At 31.3% G+C, this 18,136-nt stretch overlaps 4 protein-coding genes across 4 annotated transcripts in view; 3 read left to right on the top strand and 1 right to left on the bottom strand.

The window, feature by feature from the left end:
- On the top strand, positions 1–1,601 carry LOTGIDRAFT_163682 (hypothetical protein; the record flags this gene model as incomplete). The annotated part of the gene is made up of 3 exons (XM_009060205.1): positions 1–403; positions 515–691; positions 1,084–1,601. The coding sequence occupies 3 exons, from the start codon at positions 1–3 to the stop codon at positions 1,599–1,601; spliced, it is 1,098 nt and encodes a 365-aa protein (XP_009058453.1).
- A 5,164-nt stretch (positions 1,602–6,765) lies between these two features.
- On the bottom strand, positions 6,766–9,311 carry LOTGIDRAFT_163683 (hypothetical protein; the record flags this gene model as incomplete). The annotated part of the gene is made up of 3 exons (XM_009060206.1): positions 6,766–7,265; positions 7,568–7,699; positions 9,125–9,311. The coding sequence occupies 3 exons, from the start codon at positions 9,309–9,311 to the stop codon at positions 6,766–6,768; spliced, it is 819 nt and encodes a 272-aa protein (XP_009058454.1).
- An 813-nt stretch (positions 9,312–10,124) lies between these two features.
- LOTGIDRAFT_163684 (hypothetical protein) lies at positions 10,125–12,431 on the top strand (the record flags this gene model as incomplete). The annotated part of the gene is made up of 3 exons (XM_009060207.1): positions 10,125–10,212; positions 11,360–11,533; positions 11,680–12,431. 3 exons carry the CDS (start codon positions 10,125–10,127, stop codon positions 12,429–12,431), a joined length of 1,014 nt encoding a protein of 337 aa, XP_009058455.1.
- Positions 12,432–16,329: 3,898 nt separating this feature from the next.
- Positions 16,330–18,136, top strand: part of LOTGIDRAFT_163685 (hypothetical protein) — a gene marked incomplete at both ends in the record, with an annotated part of 14,191 nt that continues 12,384 nt past the window's right edge. The window contains one exon of the mRNA XM_009060208.1: positions 16,330–16,418. Within this exon, the coding sequence (XP_009058456.1) occupies positions 16,330–16,418 (89 nt within the window). The remainder of the gene's footprint in view (positions 16,419–18,136) is intronic.

Consider the following 18,136-nt stretch of genomic DNA (forward strand, 5'->3'; position numbering starts at 1 on the left):
ATGGCGAATAAATTTGGATTAGGTTCTTTACCTTTAGATACTAAAAAACCTATCACAACAGCATGGATAAATAAAGCAAAACCTTATTTTGTGAAACAAATTGAAGACACCCTTCAAGGTGATTTAGATATGAATAATTTTACCATAACTAATTTAAAGTTACCAGAAAATGATTATGATGCTGTTCACAAGAAATATTTAATGGATCAATTAAATTTAATTGAAGTAGATAAAGAACATTTAAAAGAAAGAATAGGCGATGTGAAAAGATACTTCAAACGACAAATAAATAATAAAGATTTTATTGATGATACTAAACTACAACAAGAAGTAACAAGTTTAAAAAGTTTTATTGAAGAACAACTTCTAAATGTAGTAGATAAATCTCAATTACAACCTTTAAGTTCATTAATATCTAATTTAGATGATAAGATTACAAAACAAAAAATAGATCTTAAACAACTAATAGCCAATATTAATCCAGGAATAAGTTAAGATAAATTAACAACATTAGAAACTAAACTTATTGGTAATGGTGAAATACAAAAACAAATAGTTGGTATTAAACAACAACAAAATGTAGTAGATAAAACTCAAATTCAAAATTTGAAATCATTAATATCTAAATTAGATGATGCGATAGCAAAACGAAAAATAGACCTTAAACAATTAATAGATAATATTAAACCAGGTATAAGTGAAGAAAAATTAACTGAATAAGAAACTAAACTTAATGATAATAGTGAAATAGTCGCTATTCAAAAACAATTACTCGATCTAGCAGATAAAACTCAATTACAAAATTTAAAATCATTAATATCTAAATTAGATAAGATAACAAAACAAAAAATGGACCTTAAACAACTAATAGATAATATTAAACCAGGTATAATTGAAGAAAAATTAACTGAATAAGAAACTAAACTTAATGATAATAGTGAAATAGTCGCTATTCAAAAACAATTACTCGATCTAGCAGATAAAACTCAATTAGAAAATTTAAAATCATTAATATCTAAATTAGATGATAAGATAACAAAACAAAAATAGACCTTAAACAATTAATAGATAATATTATTCCAGGTATGAATGGAGATGAATTAGCAGCATTAGAAACCAAACTCAATGATAATAGTGAAATAGATGCTATTAAACAACAATTAGACAATCTAGTAGATAAAACTCAATTACAACCTTTAAGTTCATTAATATCTAAATTAGATGATAAGATAACAAAACAAAAAATAGATCTTAAACAATTAATAGATAATATTAAACCAGGTATAAGTGAAGATAAATTAACTGAATTAGAAACCAAACTCAATGATGATAGTGAAATAGATGCTATTAAACAACAACTTCTAAATGTAGTAGATAAAACTCAATTTCAAAATTTAAAATCATTAATATCTAATTTAGATAAGATAACAAAACAAAAAATAGATCTTAAACAATTAATAGATAATATTAAACCTGGTATAAGTGAACACAAATGGCAACAGGAAACAACTGCTCTAGAAACTAAATTTAAAACTGAATTACAAAAAGAACAAACAAATATTAATCAAATATTTATGATAGTGAGATTCAACATCAGATAACTACTATTAATAACGAAGTTTTAAAACAGGAAAAAATATAGCCGCATTAGAAAAACATCTCAAGGAAAATAAAAAATCATATTATTTCAATATTCCAGTTTTCCGTGTGAGAAATACTGAACGTATTCCTACAGGTGAAACAACATATCAGTTGGAAGGATATGGATTTATATTAAAAATAAAAGTATTTTCATATAAAAGTGGAAACGTTAAAAACATGTTTGATGATTCAGGAAACTTTAATTTCTGAGGTAAATCTCTAATTGAAATTCTTTTTCCTGTAAAAGTTAAAATCGATTCAATCTTCTTCTCTCATCCATCTCACTATTTTAACGCTCGTAAGATTTTCGAATTTATCAAAGATGGTGAATATGTTGAAAATAAAGATTTGGAAGTTAACGATGAAAACAACAAGGCTAATCACATGTATGAAATTAAAACAAATAGAAAATATATAGACACCTTTAGAATGTCAATAATACCAGACGATGACAAAGATATTCTTTCAATAGGTGATTTTGATATAATATTACAGACAGAAAGCTCACCATCGATGAGCATTATTAGAAATCCAACTCCGCAAGAAGTGGAAACAGTAAAAAATTATACGTTTTTAAGAACATCAGACTTTGAATATGTAAAGTTATAGTTTGTTAATACTAGTTTTTTATACACACTAAGAAATGTGAATGAATCAATTGAAATTAATGATGATGAAACATTCATAGAAAACGTGTTATTTTCAAATATCAAGAATATTTCTGATAAATTTTTAACATTTAAAGGACAAATTGAAATAGATGGAGAGATATTTCAAGATGGAAAGCACAAACAATTCATGAAACTTCTTAGTTTTAATGCCAAAACTTTTCATACTATCTTTAGAAATATGGAAGAAAAATCTGACCCTTCTGATTGGTACTTTACAGGAAGTATCTTTTTACTTAAAGACAATTTCAAAGAAATTAAAAGATCAAAAAGATGGAAGAAAATGAATATATAGGTGAAAATTGTTACATACCAGCAGATGGTAACTGTTTTATCAAATGTGTAAACTATGTTTTAAACAAAGATTTAACAAATGAATTTCAAAATTTCATCAATGGTTTCTCACAAGCAAATAGAAAAGGAGTGATGACATCTGCTAGAATTAATGAATTCAATAAGAAATATGATATTTCATTTCAAATTTATACTCATAATAATAGAAATTTGCGCCCCACAATTGTAAAAGAGGAATTAGATTGAGTTTTATATTTACACAACTCACATTTCTGTCTTATAAGAAGAAATAAAAAAAAGTTTGTGTATTAAAGAAATAAAAGATAATTATGAACAAGTATGGAAAACGTGTAGAGACGATAACGCAGTAACACAGATTTCACCTCTGAAACTAAACGTGTTTTCAAGTATAAGTGATGCTGGGTTATTTGCTTGGGATTGTGAAACGTATTCAGAAAGTGAAACACGTAAAGCAATTCCGTATGCATGTACGTTAATTAATTTAGAAAAACTAAGAAAATTTTAGACAGAATAAATAATCTCTTTCCAGATTTAAATCCTACAAATAATGTTCCAGAAGAATTTTATGATAAACTAATGAATATAGTAGAAATATTTGTAGGTACAGGTTGTATAGATCAAATGTTGAAATATTTAGGTCAATATGATAGAAAGAGATTAATATTAATTTCTCATAACGGTAGCAATTTTGATAACTGGATCGTGCTTAAAAATATAAAAAAAATAACTCAATGCCCCTTAAAAACACCCAGAGGAATTACCTTTATCTAATACATACACAGATGAAGATTTACAGAAAAATGGAAAAGACAGAAAGAAATAACAAGCAATAATAATTATTTACAACATATTAATTTCACATGTTCCTATCAACATGAAACATCTAGTTTAGCGGCATGGGGTAATTCATCTAATCTACCAATGAATTTGAGAAAGATCACTGATATCAATGTTGCAAAATACACCAAAGATAACTGGGAATCTTTAAGACACGAATGGGAACCATATGCAAAAAGAGATACGTTATGTCTTGGAAGTTGTTTGAAATGGATGAAATTTGTAATGTATTAAAGGATTTTATTTCACAAAGTGAAACACCAAGTGATACTGAAAGTATTTCACAAAGTGAAACACCAAGTGATACTGAAAGTATTTCACAAAGTGAAACACCAAGTTATAATTCAAGAAGAGATAACATAATTGATTTATTCAAAGAATAAAGCGCGAGCACAAAAGACAAAACAGAAGTTAATTCAAAACTTAAAAAAATAAACTGCAATAAACTAATGGCATTTGATGCTAATGGTTTATACGCTTCAGCAATGTCGGATTTAGACAGTGAAGCAGAAAGACAAATTGTAAAACTCTTCAATGAACAGAAATTTAGACCTAGAACAGCTATTTTAACAGTGTGGTTTGACTATCCCAAAAACATGTTCTTCCAACCGATACCAGCCAAAGATAATATCACTTTCACGAATAAAGAAGGAAAAAGGGTAAAATCATTAGAAATGGTTTCTGTTCAGGTGTTTTAACATCGGTCGATATTCAAGAAATAGTTAAAGCCGGTGGACGAATTATTAGAATATTAGATGGTATAGTATAGGAAGAAAATTTTAAAACTCCACCATATAGAGATTATATTTTAATTTTAAGAGATCTTAGAAATAAATATAAACGAGAAGGTGGTATTGTGGGTAGTTATTGCATGAAATTATTAGGCAATTCCTTATATGGTAAATCTATTCAGAAGGATAGAAACACGAGAAATCATTTATGGAATGAAGTAACTTTTCAGGCTAACTTCGACTCACATGTTAAAAACTATGAAAAAATAAATGATACTCAATATTTCGTTGAGACAGAAATTGAAGAAAAAGAGATTACTGCTGAAGATCACTCAACTAAATCTACAGGACTAACAGTAAAAAAATAATGAATAATTTTATTCATGTAATAAATGGATTTTATAAACCTGAAATATACTATACCGATACTGATAGTTTATACATTTCATCTCGAAATTGGGATAAATTAAATCGAGCTGGGTTGGTATCTGAAAATGAATATTGTAAAGGCAAGAATGATTATGGCGATGGTGGAATCATATTTGGTTTATATTTAGCTGCCAAAAGTCAAATATAATATCATTCTAACTTCTGATGGCGTTTTAAAAGAAAAGAAAACGTTTAAGGGTTATTCTAATAATAAGACAAGTGTAGAAGATTATATTCGGTTGGCTAGTGGACATGATGTGTCGAATGAATTAAATAAAAGATGAGAAAGGAGTTTCACGAATGGAGTAGTTATTCCAAAGGATGGTGATAAACAAAAGAAAGTTTTTACAAGTTATTTGAATCTTGTAAAGAGAAAACCACCAAACAGTGGAGGGATTATGTTTCCTTATATTAATAAAGATGAGTATAGTTTTGATGATTTCGATTACCTATATATTCAAGAAGAGAATGAAGAGTGATTAATTACTCAATATATTTAGTTCTTTTGTTTTAAATTAAGTTGAAGTAGTTGAATTCCTCGTTACCAAAATCAATAAACCTATTTTTACCATCTTTGATTTCCAGATTTATATTTTTAATCATGAACGAATTAAGTGGTAAATATGTTGTTTGAAATGGTTTCTCTATAATTCTATATCCAATCGGTACAGTGAATGTTGAAATACTGTAAATAATTTGACGTTTGTGTTTATTGAAAAATCCACCGTTTATTAAATTACAGTGAATATCAATGACGTCGATATCATTCTCGATATTAGCTTTATGCGGCGCTAAAGTGGATTGCGTGTATATTTCCTTATCAAATCCTAATAAAGTATTCAAAGAATTTTCTACGTTGAAATCAACTTGACTCTTATTTCTCAATATCAATTTTCCTTATCAAATCCTAGTAAAGTATTCAAAGAATTTTCTACGTTGAAATCAACTTGACTCTTATTTCTCAATATCAATTTTCCTTATCAAATCCTAATAAAGTATTCAAAGAATTTTCTACGTTGAAATCAACTTGACTCTTATTTCTCAATATCAATTTTCCTTATCAAATCCTAATAAAGTATTCAAAGAATTTTCTACGTTGAAATCAACTTGACTCTTATTTCTCAATATCAATTTTATTTTGTTTAGATTCAATATTGTTTTTACCATTTGTACTTCCTCCATATTCAGATAGATATTCGTTTATGTAAATATATAGTCTTTTGTATCGATTTTGTATTGCGGTAAATTAGCATTAAATCTTATTCTAAATCTTTTTATAAGATTATTCCAATCACCCATTTTTAAAGAAATGAAATTAACACATATTTGTCATAACTCTTTCACCTGCAGGTTTTCTAGTATTAACGAATATATATCCATAATCATCTGGGTTTCTCCATTGTGCTTTACAATCCTTTTTGAATGTATCTCTATCTATTCCGTGATTAATTGACTGAATAATTTGAGATAAATCTTTGCCGTTCAATTCGAATAATAAAAAACAATTTGCATTTCTGATGAACATTGCATCCATACCGTAGAAAGATTGGGATTGGTATATGCAGTGACAGTTGTGATGTACTCCCTTCGTGAAGAATTCTTGTTGAACAGCTTGATTTCTTTGTGCTACACTGTCGTCAAACACTATTAAGTTCTTTCGCTCACTATCAATTTTAGACAAATCTAAATCATTAACATTTTTCGTAAGAAAAAGATTTATGTCCGTTGGATTGAAAGATGGATTCTTTTCTTTTATATATGTATCTAAGATATCTTTTATTTCTATCTCATCGTTGCCTTCATAATATTTAAATATGTCTTGAACGTCTTTCTTTGGTGTATATTCTAAAGCTTTGAGGAATTGATAATGGGATTGCTCTGGTGGTGTTGTGTAGATATATAATGAATCGAAATCTAAAAGTTTTGGTGTTGTCAACATGTTAAAGGTCATATAGGTTTTCCCAGAGCTACCACATATAAACATGAGCATTGGGTTACTAGAAAATATTTATCGATATTTTTTTTAGATATTTTAATCCTTTTACCATTGTAAGTTATTGTAGTTGGTGATTCCGTTTCGATAGCTTCTATTATTCTTTTTACTAAAGTTTCCAGTTTCATTTTTAAGAGGGTAATTTAAATGATTATTCTATACGAATCATCCGTCTGTCGGATATTTTAATAAATGTTTTGCTTCTTCCAATAATAAACAATAACCGGTTACATCTCCTCGTGTGTTTTTCAATATGAATATTTATATTCACCCCTGTTTTGAAAAGATCTTCTTGATGAGCTGATAAATCAAAACAGAAGATTGGGTGATTAATTGCAAAATCTACATATTCAAACTGAGGTGGATTTCCAAATAATTCACACATATTTTTATAGTTTCTATACAATTCATTATAATCCTTTGTGGATGGGTTAATTGTTAAAGGTTGGTTAGGATAATTATCGTTGTTTAATCTTACTTGAACTTTACGGATTATAGGATCTTGAGTTTCGTTCATTGCTACTCTAAAGATATTATTGTTATTCGTTTGAGAATCTGGTAAGTTCTTGAAACCAACTATTAAATATCTTGCTGGTTTAATAGTGTTAGTGATTGGCCATGTAGTGGATTCTCCAGTTAAAGTTATACTACCTAGAAGAAAAGCTATTTCAATATCTTTAATTATTGAGTTGAATATTCTCGTTTCTACTTCAATTGATGGTGTTATTACGGGTATGTAAAGTTGAAGATTCGTTATTTCTAATTTTGCATCTGAAGCATTCTCTCCAAATAATATCTTATCATTGATTTCTCTTTGTAGATGAATTTTATATGGTAACCCTATGGAAACTTTTCTGTGTTCCAACAGACCGAATAAATTACGTAATTACCAAACCTATTATTCTCAACAACATTATTGTACTAAAGTACTCGTTTTTCAAATCCATGATTACCTGCTCGTCCTACTCTTTCTATTGTGTTTCGATCAATAGCTCTCATTCTATCTTCATTTGAATCATTTGGAACATTTCTTATCGGTACTTCTAAAACTCTTCCATCGCCAACATCGGGTATCCAGTCTGAGACTGAATCGTAGTTTTTGGGATATAGAACTGTTTTCAACAAATTCCCTAGGGTGTTTAATGGTTTCTATTATTTTGAACCAGCTTCCAAAACCATTTCAGTAAATAAAGATGGGAAGAAATTGTTTTCTAACGTTGTGTTGGTTTGTGGTACACGATTCTCATTGGGAGTTCCGTCTTTGATTTTGAAATCGCATCTGAAATAGGCATCAGACAGAAGCAACCAATTCGATAATGAATTAATCTCGAAAGTGACCCTACCCCCATCATTTAGTTGAGACCTAGAGCCTACGGTTGGTGATGTGATAATGTAATCCTCTTTTTTCTTATTAAACAAATAACGAATTGGATCATATAATTGAAAGATCGGATCTAACACTTCAGAGTTATCTCCCCTCTTACACTATTGCCAGTCATAGTTCACGGGTCAAGGGTTATGACCGCTCCTATAGAATCGCTAGATATACTTCAGAGTTATCTCCCCTCTTACACTATTGCCAGTCATAGTTCAAGGGTCAAGGGTTACGACCTCCTATAGAATCGCTAGATATACTTCAGAGTTATCTCCCCTCTTACAATATTACCAGTCATAGTTCAAGGGTCAAGGGTTACGACCGCTCCTATAGAATCGCTAGATATACTTCAGAGTTATCTCCCCTCTTACACTATCACCAGTCATAGTTCAAGGGTCAAGGGTTACGACCGCTCCTATAGAATTTCATCCTTTTCCAAAACGCTTGTTCTTCAGCACTTGTTCTATTTTCGAAATCTGTATCAACAATTTTGAAACCTCGGATATTTGTCACAGAGTTTGGTAGTATCCCCCACTGCCTGCGATGGTTTTAATATTCTTCGTGATATGTTGACATCTATTAAACTTGTGTCTGGAATAGAACAAAATTGATATTTCGAAAAACAACAAATAACATATCATCTTAATTCCACCCTCTAGTCTTATGACTAAATCAAACAAAGAACATTCTTTTCTTCCAGCGTAACAAAATTGAGACAGTGTTAATAGTTGAGAGTTTAGTCTGTCTATGCCGACGTGGCATGGGCGGAATGTTATATGTTAATATAACCACCTGTTACTTAGTGACGTATATCCAGTCAACAATAGTCTAGACGACTGATTGTTACCGAGCGTTAAAGGTAATTATTAAATCAATAATACTCTAGAAAAGCTAACCGTGTATAAACTGGTTGGTATTTTACTTTGAAGTAAACAAAAAACAGTTAAAAAAATGTTTGTTTTTTCTAAATTAATTAATGCTCTTTGAATTCTCTCTTTAAAAGTTGGATTTGGAATATTTTCAAGTTCGATTATCATTTGTTTGTCTGCTTCGTGTCTGGATGTTATGTATTTATTTCTGTATAAAATATCGTGTTTAAGTGCAGCGGCGTCAACTCTTTTGACGGGTTCTTCACCTGGTTTTGGTTTATCGTTTTGGTCTAATCGTAGATCTAACCTTGTACCTGGACCAGTGTAATTATGACCGGGAAGATGTCTTTCTCCGGGGTATTTTGCCCATGGAAATTCAGGAAGAGAACCTAATGATTTTTGAATGTCAGAACCGAAATAAGTTTTAGGAGTTTGAGCAATTATCATTGACATTTTTTATCCAATAATTTTAAAACAATTGCCTTTTTTGTTTTCTAATCTTTTATTTCGCATTTCTCTTATATGTTGTAATTCTTTCAACTCGTTAGATCTTTTCACTGTTTCGCTTATATTTACTCACGCTTTTGCTACAGACCCAAGAGCTTGCGCTTCTGAGGAAATGAGGGATTTGTTGTTTGAGACAAAGTTGGCTACTTTTGGGATGAGAGATGATAGAGCTGAGAAGAAACCATCTCCTTCGAATTTGTGTTCGTGTTTTAAAATTAAACTCATTCTGTTTTTAAATGCGTTAATTTGAAGATATTATTGGCCTGGGGCGCTTGGGGGTTGGTAAACGTGTACCCCTATAGACTCCTGATTTATTAACCGCGTGCCTGGTGGGGTTGTTTGTTTGTTTTTTATGATTTATAAAAAAAAATCACTTTTTGACGTTAGGAAAAAAGTGATTTTTTTTTTTTAAATTATAAAAAGTGCCCCCTATCTATATACTCTTATACTACTTACATGTCTAATATTTCTGAAGACTATTCATGTATTTTCAAGACATCAAATCAGACCAGACAAATAGCGAGCCTGTTCCTTTCAAACCTGAACATGTGTAGAATCACTAACAGAATTTAAAGCCATTTCTGTTTCTCTCCGTTATATTTAATTATATATCTCTTTAAAGACCACTTCGATAATAAATGTTAAAATATTCTAATTGTAGAAAAGAATGTTGCTACTTTAAAAGCTGAAAGAAAGGCAGCCAATGTAAAATATCTTAAAACAGTTAGAGATAGTGACGCTATTAGTGATCAAACAGAAATGGAAGAAGACAAAACTGATAATAATGATAATGACAATGATGATAATGATGTAATTAATGATGAACAGAACAATAATGATACTCCAAGTTGATTTATGTATAAGATGTGTTACCATGCATTTCAAGAAACAAATAAAATATTTGAAATTTTAAGCTTCTTGCAAATTTAGCTTATTCTATCCTAAGCATCATTAAGCTGAGCTTAAATTTCATGGAGTAGATTTAAATAATATATTTTTAAGAAAATATTTAGACTCCCACCATAATAAGTGATGAATTCACTCTAGAATGTTAGAAAGGGCCTGGATCTAATCCTTACCATACCCCCTCTAAAAAAGGGTTTGTATCCCCACTTCTAACAAAATTGAAAAATGATTTTAGTACGTTTTTGTGGCAAGATATATATCAGAATACAAAAATCAATAATGGGAAAAATTTCGTGAGGGAAAACTCGTTCAGATTTTTCTTGAGTGGCTTGCACCTATCATATCTGCCGCATTTTGCACTTCTACCTCGACAGTTGCACCCCATTAATTAAGTATATCCCCTATCTGTAACCCTAGTCTCGGAAAGCTGGCCACGTCACTGCTACCAGCCCTCTTCACAATATTATATTGAGTTCATATTTTATAAGTCTGCCCACAGCAGTCAATATGAAGTTATATTTATAGGTTAATTAATTGAGGAATGTAGGATTCGTATGATGCACAAAAACAATGAGCACAGAAAAACGTGTTACAATATTATTTCAAAGCGGTTGCCTGGTATCACAATTTTGACTTGACTCAGTCAGTTGGTTTTAATGCTGTGTCTAAAAGCCGGACTGGAAAATGTTGTTTTGGCAAGTATTGGCAAGTCTTGGCTTACTCTGTGTAGCTTACAGTGGAAATAATTCGTACAAACATTCTGGTAACGTGGAAAATCTTGTTTTTTTTGTGAATCGAATCGAATACAAGTAAAGACTCCAAATTAATATACGGTCCGTCTTCATTAGCCTAATTAGGTGCAGAAGAGTAGGGCGTAAAACACATATATGTTGATATTTTCAAAGGAAAATGGAAGCATACTGTCATTTTTTTGTCAGCCCGATATAAGCTAGAATTTTCATCCGATTTGTATGCATTAATACCAAATATCCTGCTTAGAACATTTGTGAGCTTTTTAAACCGCCTGATGCAATTTAAAAAATTTCTATGCACTCGTATATTAAAATGTTTGTGTCTCATGTTGGTAGATTGTGTTCGAGGATTCAAACAGTTTGATAACGTTTGTCTCAAAACGTATCATTATGCCACCGATTATGAGACAGCTGACCGAAAGTGTCGAAACCAAGGAAGCCATTTGATTAGAGGCACCAAAAAGACACTAGAGAAGATGTTAAAGAATATGAAGAATAAGAAAATGATAGGTTTGTTTCTTTGTTGGCAAAATATTTTGAGTTCTCAATTTTTACTTATTATTTGAAAGACGATACTACAAGTTTGAGTGTCAAACCACACGTCTTCAACTAAACTACTTCTCTGCAATAATGGCGAGGCCTGTTTTATTTTTCAGAAAACACTAAGTATTGGACAAGTAGTTATGATCTAGATGAAAACAGCATTTGGTTCCATCGGTTTGATCCCAAAGATTTCGCTATGGTAATGTCAATAGATGGGAAAGATATTGAAGAAAGGGTCGAAAGCCGATCAATGAGGTACAAATTTATTTGTGAAAGACATTCCAAATCAAAACCCAAAGAATTGGAAGTGAAAGAGAGTTTTCAGAAGGAGAAAGGATCCATTGAACAGGAGCACTCGCTTGAAGAAGCTGATATAGTAATAGAAATACTTTCTGAGGGAGAGATAGTTAATGAACTCGGATTAATAAATGATGAACCAAGCGAACTTACGGATTCACAACAGAGTTCAGAGGCAAGCGACCTTAGTTCACAACAGAGTTCAGAGGAGAGCGATCTTAGTTCAGAGGCAAGCGATCTTAGTTCACAACAGAGTTCAGACGCAAGCGATCTTAGTTCACAACAGAGTTCAGAGGAGAGCAAAATAAACTCAGAACAGGAACAAGAAGATTTAGAAAAAGAACCAGAAAATCGGTTATCAGAGGAACAGTGGGGTGAACAGACTCCGGATGAACTTGGAGCAGCAGAATATTTGAAAGATCAGCAGGTCAAAGAACATGGTCATGAACAACTAATCTCAGAAGATCATCGAACAAAAGAACACGAAGAAAACTCGTCCCCGACAACTATGACTGCGGCGAGCTTTCTACTTCCACTGGCTTATATCCTGTTATGCATTTTAAATTGAAAAAACCTTACGTTGAAATTTAATTAAAAGCTGTGAGTCTTTTTATTATTGCCGTTTATAAAGTGATTTATAAATCCTATCCGAAGCAGTAAAGACGACACAGCTTCTATATATTTCCGTAATTGAAACTTATTCCCTACCTTATTGTGCCGCATACCCCCAAATCTAATCCCAATATGATATCAGAAGAAAAGAAACCAAATGGTATTTTAAATTTCATTAAATTGCATACCCCCTTCGTGCGATTGTGTTAAATGTACAAGCTATTTAAATTTTTTAGCTCTATTTCCTTTCAATGAATCAAATTGGTCGAGAACTGAACCATCAATCGATTAATATTAGGGACGAAACTATTGAACTGTTGTATCAAGAGTTTCTTACAGACACCCATAGCACCCTAACCCGAAACCTAACCTTACAGAAAAAATAATATCAAACTGAAAATTTGATCTGCGCTTTCCCTTTTGATAATTCTTTGGTCACGTAAGCTGACGCGAAAAAAAGTCTAGCAGCAACAATATAAGCCAAAAACACAAGTTTCGTGTCATTTTAGTTGACTTTGTTTTAATCATTTTATTTCCGAAGTAAATCGTTTCAAGGTGTTAATTCTCAAAGCGATTGAAACGCACCTCATTTCAATATTATCATCACGTGATCTTAGATAAGATAGAGACCTTTTACGAACTATTCAATGGCTTTCAAAACAGTGTTAGTTCTAACTCGACCACAGTTAACCACCATTGGAAAAACAGTTTGGGTTAATCCACGCCTTGTAAGTGGCGGTCAACTAAGTTCGTGATTTGATTTTGTTAACTAAGTAAGGCTCGTTGTTTCGTCTGTTACCTTAAGGCACGAATAGAGGAGGTGTGGTTTCCGGTGTGGGATTATCTATACAGTAGAAACGAATCGCGTTTCGGACCCGTACCTCGTGTGTTTACTCGTTTTATTTTCGTTTGTATGGATTATTCTGCACCGTACACCGCACCGGACACTATACCTCGTCTAATCTGCACATCTAATCTGGTCTGGATTTCAAAAAACATGTTTCCGAACACACGTACTGCCTCTATCTTGCAGGTAGCCTATCTTTAAATTTTGAAATAAATCGATACGTCAAAGGCTGTTTGATACACGAAATGTACTTCAAACCAGGTTCAGCAGGAAATTTGGTGGGTGCGTATGATGCATTACACTCCATGTCATTACATATTAACTTAACGTTTTGCAAAATGACTCCTATCGCCCGATTCGTTGATTTGAAACGTCAACAAAAGTGACCTGCGTATACCACAGTCGTGTATTGTACATTTATGTAATCTCAAATTGATAAAATCTAAAACTGTTTCAATATGGCAATTCTTAAATACTGTAATTATTTTAAATCTTGGACTTAAATTGTTATTTTTCAGAGTGGTATTATCTTGGACATTTATTTCAAAGTTTCGAACAGGTAAATACATCTTCGACATTAAGTCAGTATTTTGTGACCTCACCAGAATCGTCTGCCGACGACGCTCGAGCAGGATGACCCAGAATCCTCAAAATTACCATTAGGAGACTCATAAGCAGTACGCCCCGTCGTCTGAATGGAGGTCTTATCGAGCTGGGACAGAACATACCCAGTTCACGTCATACACCAATCACCTTTCAAGAGGTTCATGAGGGACAAACACCTATGCCCCAAAGGAAGTCCAAGTAGTAATGCACTCTCAAAACACCAGAGTAACATTGATTGACTCCTAATTTCTACATGCGTATGATACACTAATTTTTAGCCAATGTTAATTTCCGTTTTGGTCTGTTGGTTAATATCACATGATAATAAGACAATTTTTCATAATGAGTAGGGATTTATTTGAAATAGTCCATCGATCTGATGCACAGCCTAAAGTCCCAGATTTCGATTTACTGCTCCATCCGAGCAATAAGACGCTTTTTCTATGTCAGAACCCCCGACCGGCAACACTGACATGGGGAACTGGTTTGAAAATGCTCGATCTATGTTGGGATCGAAGCACCAGCAGAATTAGCTGTAGCTTTGAACATCATTTAGTAGCTTAGATCTTGCGCGGACTTATCTAGAAAGATATTGGAGGATTACACATGACCTTCAAATCAAGAAGTAGATCTAGTTTTCCTCGCATTGGTCTCATGCTTGTGGTCACAAGTGAAAGGCCGCGACCCAAATGGTTCAAAGATACCCACAGAGAGAGAGAGAGAGAGAGAGAGAGAGAAATCGATACCTCGACAATGTCACTACATTGACGTTATGTTGAAAGAAAACTGACAATGCACCCGATCCTGTAAAATTAGCTCTCTCAAAGAGAAAATTATTTGTCTTATTAGCCCCTTTCAAAGACTAACAACAGTTGACTGTTGACTGTTGACAGACAACTATTAGCTTTTAGTAGAGTGTTGAAAAGGCTAACAAAAGATAAGAAAAGGCCTACACTGTTCAACATGCGCGGTGAGTAAATAAATCTACCAATGAAAATTTCGAACGTGTTCGGAGCGCGGGAAAAAAGTAGAATAGGCTTATCCATCTCGAATTTAAGCGAAGCAAATTAGCAAAAGAAAGACAAGAATCATGACTACACCATCTATAGAACAAGTAAGTAACAACAGGTGGACAATGTCACTACATTGACGTTATGTTGAAAGAAAACAGACATTGTCACTACATTGACGTTATATTGAAAGAAAACAGACAATGTCACTACATTGACGTTATGTTGAAAGAAAACAGACAATGTCACTACATTGACGTTATGTTGAAAGAAAACAGACGTTGTCACTTCATTGTCAAATGGCCGAAATAAAACAAGATGTCGTTTCTTAATCGTTCGGTTAACATTGTCGTCAGGTTGAGAGAAAACAAGTCACTTTATGGTCTTAAGTAGAAATAAAATCAGACATTGTCTCTTCGTGGTCGTAAGTTGAATACTTATTAGACATGGTCACTTCATGGTCGTAAGTAGAACGAAAATCAGAAATTGTCACTTCATGGTCGTTATTTGAAAACTTATCAGACATTGTCCCTGTATGGTCGTAAGTAGAAAGAAAATTAGACATTGTCACTCCATGGTCGTAAGTAGAAAGAAAATTAGACATTGTCACTCCATGGTCGTAAGTAGAAAAAAATCAGACATTGTCACTTTTGGTTGTAATTTGAAAACTTATCAGACATTGTTACTTTGTGGTTGTAAGTAGAAAGAAAATCAGACAGTGTTACCTAATTATTTGTAAGGGGCACAAATCTGTCGCTGATATCGTAAATACAAACAATGGGAGACTGCAATTATAAATTGTTGAAATTGCGTTTGATATATTGTTCAATGTTCAAGGGTTCAAAAATAAACAAAAAAATATATATAGAGTATTTCTAATCACTAACCGTGATCTGATATGTAGTTCATCTTTTGATAAAAATAAAATTGTCACAGTTATATAATGAATGAAATTTTTTGCGCATGTAAAAATATTAGATGTTCATCAAGAAGGGCAACGTCATGCAGTGTGCAATGAGTCGAGAAATTAAAAAAAATATATATATATATATAAACATGGGCATACACTATCACTTTGAAATCTATTTTTACAGATGGCATTTTCGTTTGAAATTTCCTTCATGTATTTGTATGTATATATTCATCAACGCAAAATGTTAGACAATCAGTACTGTTTTGACTAACAGCACTGTTTGGAAGATTTTAGTCATATTTACTTTGAATAACTAGGCGATATTCGATATACCAACTATTTTGCAACGACAGTAAGATGAAATGTGGAGCATGTCATATAAAAATGGCATGTTTCAATGACATGACAAATGTAAACAATTTTTGCATCATTATGTAGTTTATCGTTTGATTAAATCATAGTGATAAGTTAATATATAATGCAGCGATCAATGACCGAGTTTTATTTATCATGTCATTCTAAAAATAAATACCGGATTCAGAATATCGGATTAAAACAGTTTCTTAGGTGAGTCATTGAGGTTTACTTTTCTTTCCTATTTTGCTTTTTGTGTTTGTGTATATATTTTTCACTATTTTTAAGAAAACTTACGTATTTATTTTTCACTATTTACAAATCAACAATAAAGTATTTATTTTTCGTCGTTTGTAGGACTATTCACAAGACAACGATTAACGTTTATTGTTACTAATTAATTACAAGACAGCTATTATTTTTTACTATATCGTACAAGACAACGAATAACGTTTACTGTCACTAATTAATTACAAGACAGCTATTATTTTTTACTATATCGTACAAGACAACGCGTAATTTTAATTGCTACTAATTAATTACAAGACAGTTACTATTTTTACCATATCGTACAAGACTACGAATAACGTTTACTGTTAGTAATTAATTACAAAACAGCTACATTTTTTTACTATATCGTACAAGACAACTAATAACGTTTACTGTAAGTAATTAATTACAAGACAACTATTATTTTTTACGATATTGTACAAGACAACGAATAACGTTTACTGTTACTAATTAATTACAAGAAAACCATTATTTTTACTATATCGTACAAGACAACGCGTAACGTTTACTGTTTCTAATTAATTACAAGACAGCTATTATTTTTTACTTACGTACAAGACAACGAATAACGTTTACTGTTACTAATTAATTACAAGACAGCTATTATTTTTACTATATCGCACAAGACAACGCGTAACGTTTACTGTTTCTAATTAATTACAAGACAGCTATTATTTTTTACTATATCGTGCAAGACAACGAGTAACGTTTATTATTACTGATTAATTACAAGATAGCTATTATTTTTTACTATATCGTACAAGACAACCAGTAACGTTTATTATTACTGATTAATTACAAGACAGCTATTATTATTTACTATATCGTAAGGTTTAAAAAACATATAAAACAGTATTTATTTGGAAAAAAAGGGTAATGTTAAAAATTTTTCATTCTGTATCACTTTTTCCTGGATGATAAATCATACATCTCTTCCTTTCATTTACTAAGTACTAATTAAAAACTATTTTTTTGATTATTAATTTCAGGTGGAATCAGTATGGCCAATGATACAGAAGTCGATACTGGGTTACCTTGTTACCGTTATGTTACATTGAATGACTTTACTCATCTTGCTATTCTTCCTGCAGTAAGTAATTTATTACATATGACGAAACAGGTTTTGTGCTAAATTCTAACTGTTCTAAGAGACTGAACCCTCCGACGGATCTTTCGAACAACTCTATATGATTTAGAAATAAAATGAAAAAAATTATTTACGTCCTACTTTTCTGCACTCGAAAATGTTTTGCTAATTGACTAAAATAAAAAGATTATACAGTAAACATAAATGATAAATTGTTATCTTAAATTATGATTAAAAAAATATATGTCCTAAATGAATCACCATAAACATTCGATTCATCGATAAAATTGAAATACACGATGTTTTGCAAAATTTCCAAGAAAATATTTCAATTTTTGATGATAAACACTATTGTTAATATATTGCAATAATATATTTATTATAGTTATAATTAATATTATTATCTTATTATCTATCCTATTAATTCTGAGTTTCTTTAAACATATGTCAATTTTAAATTTTATACCTATAATTGATATTATTTCTATTATTTTATTTTTTTTTTTTTTTTTTTTTTTTTTTTTTTTTTTTTTTTTTTTCCAAAAAATTTTTT

This window comes from Lottia gigantea (genome assembly GCF_000327385.1).
Source record: "Lottia gigantea unplaced genomic scaffold LOTGIsca_41, whole genome shotgun sequence".
NCBI classification, from domain to species: Eukaryota; Metazoa; Mollusca; class Gastropoda; family Lottiidae; genus Lottia; species Lottia gigantea.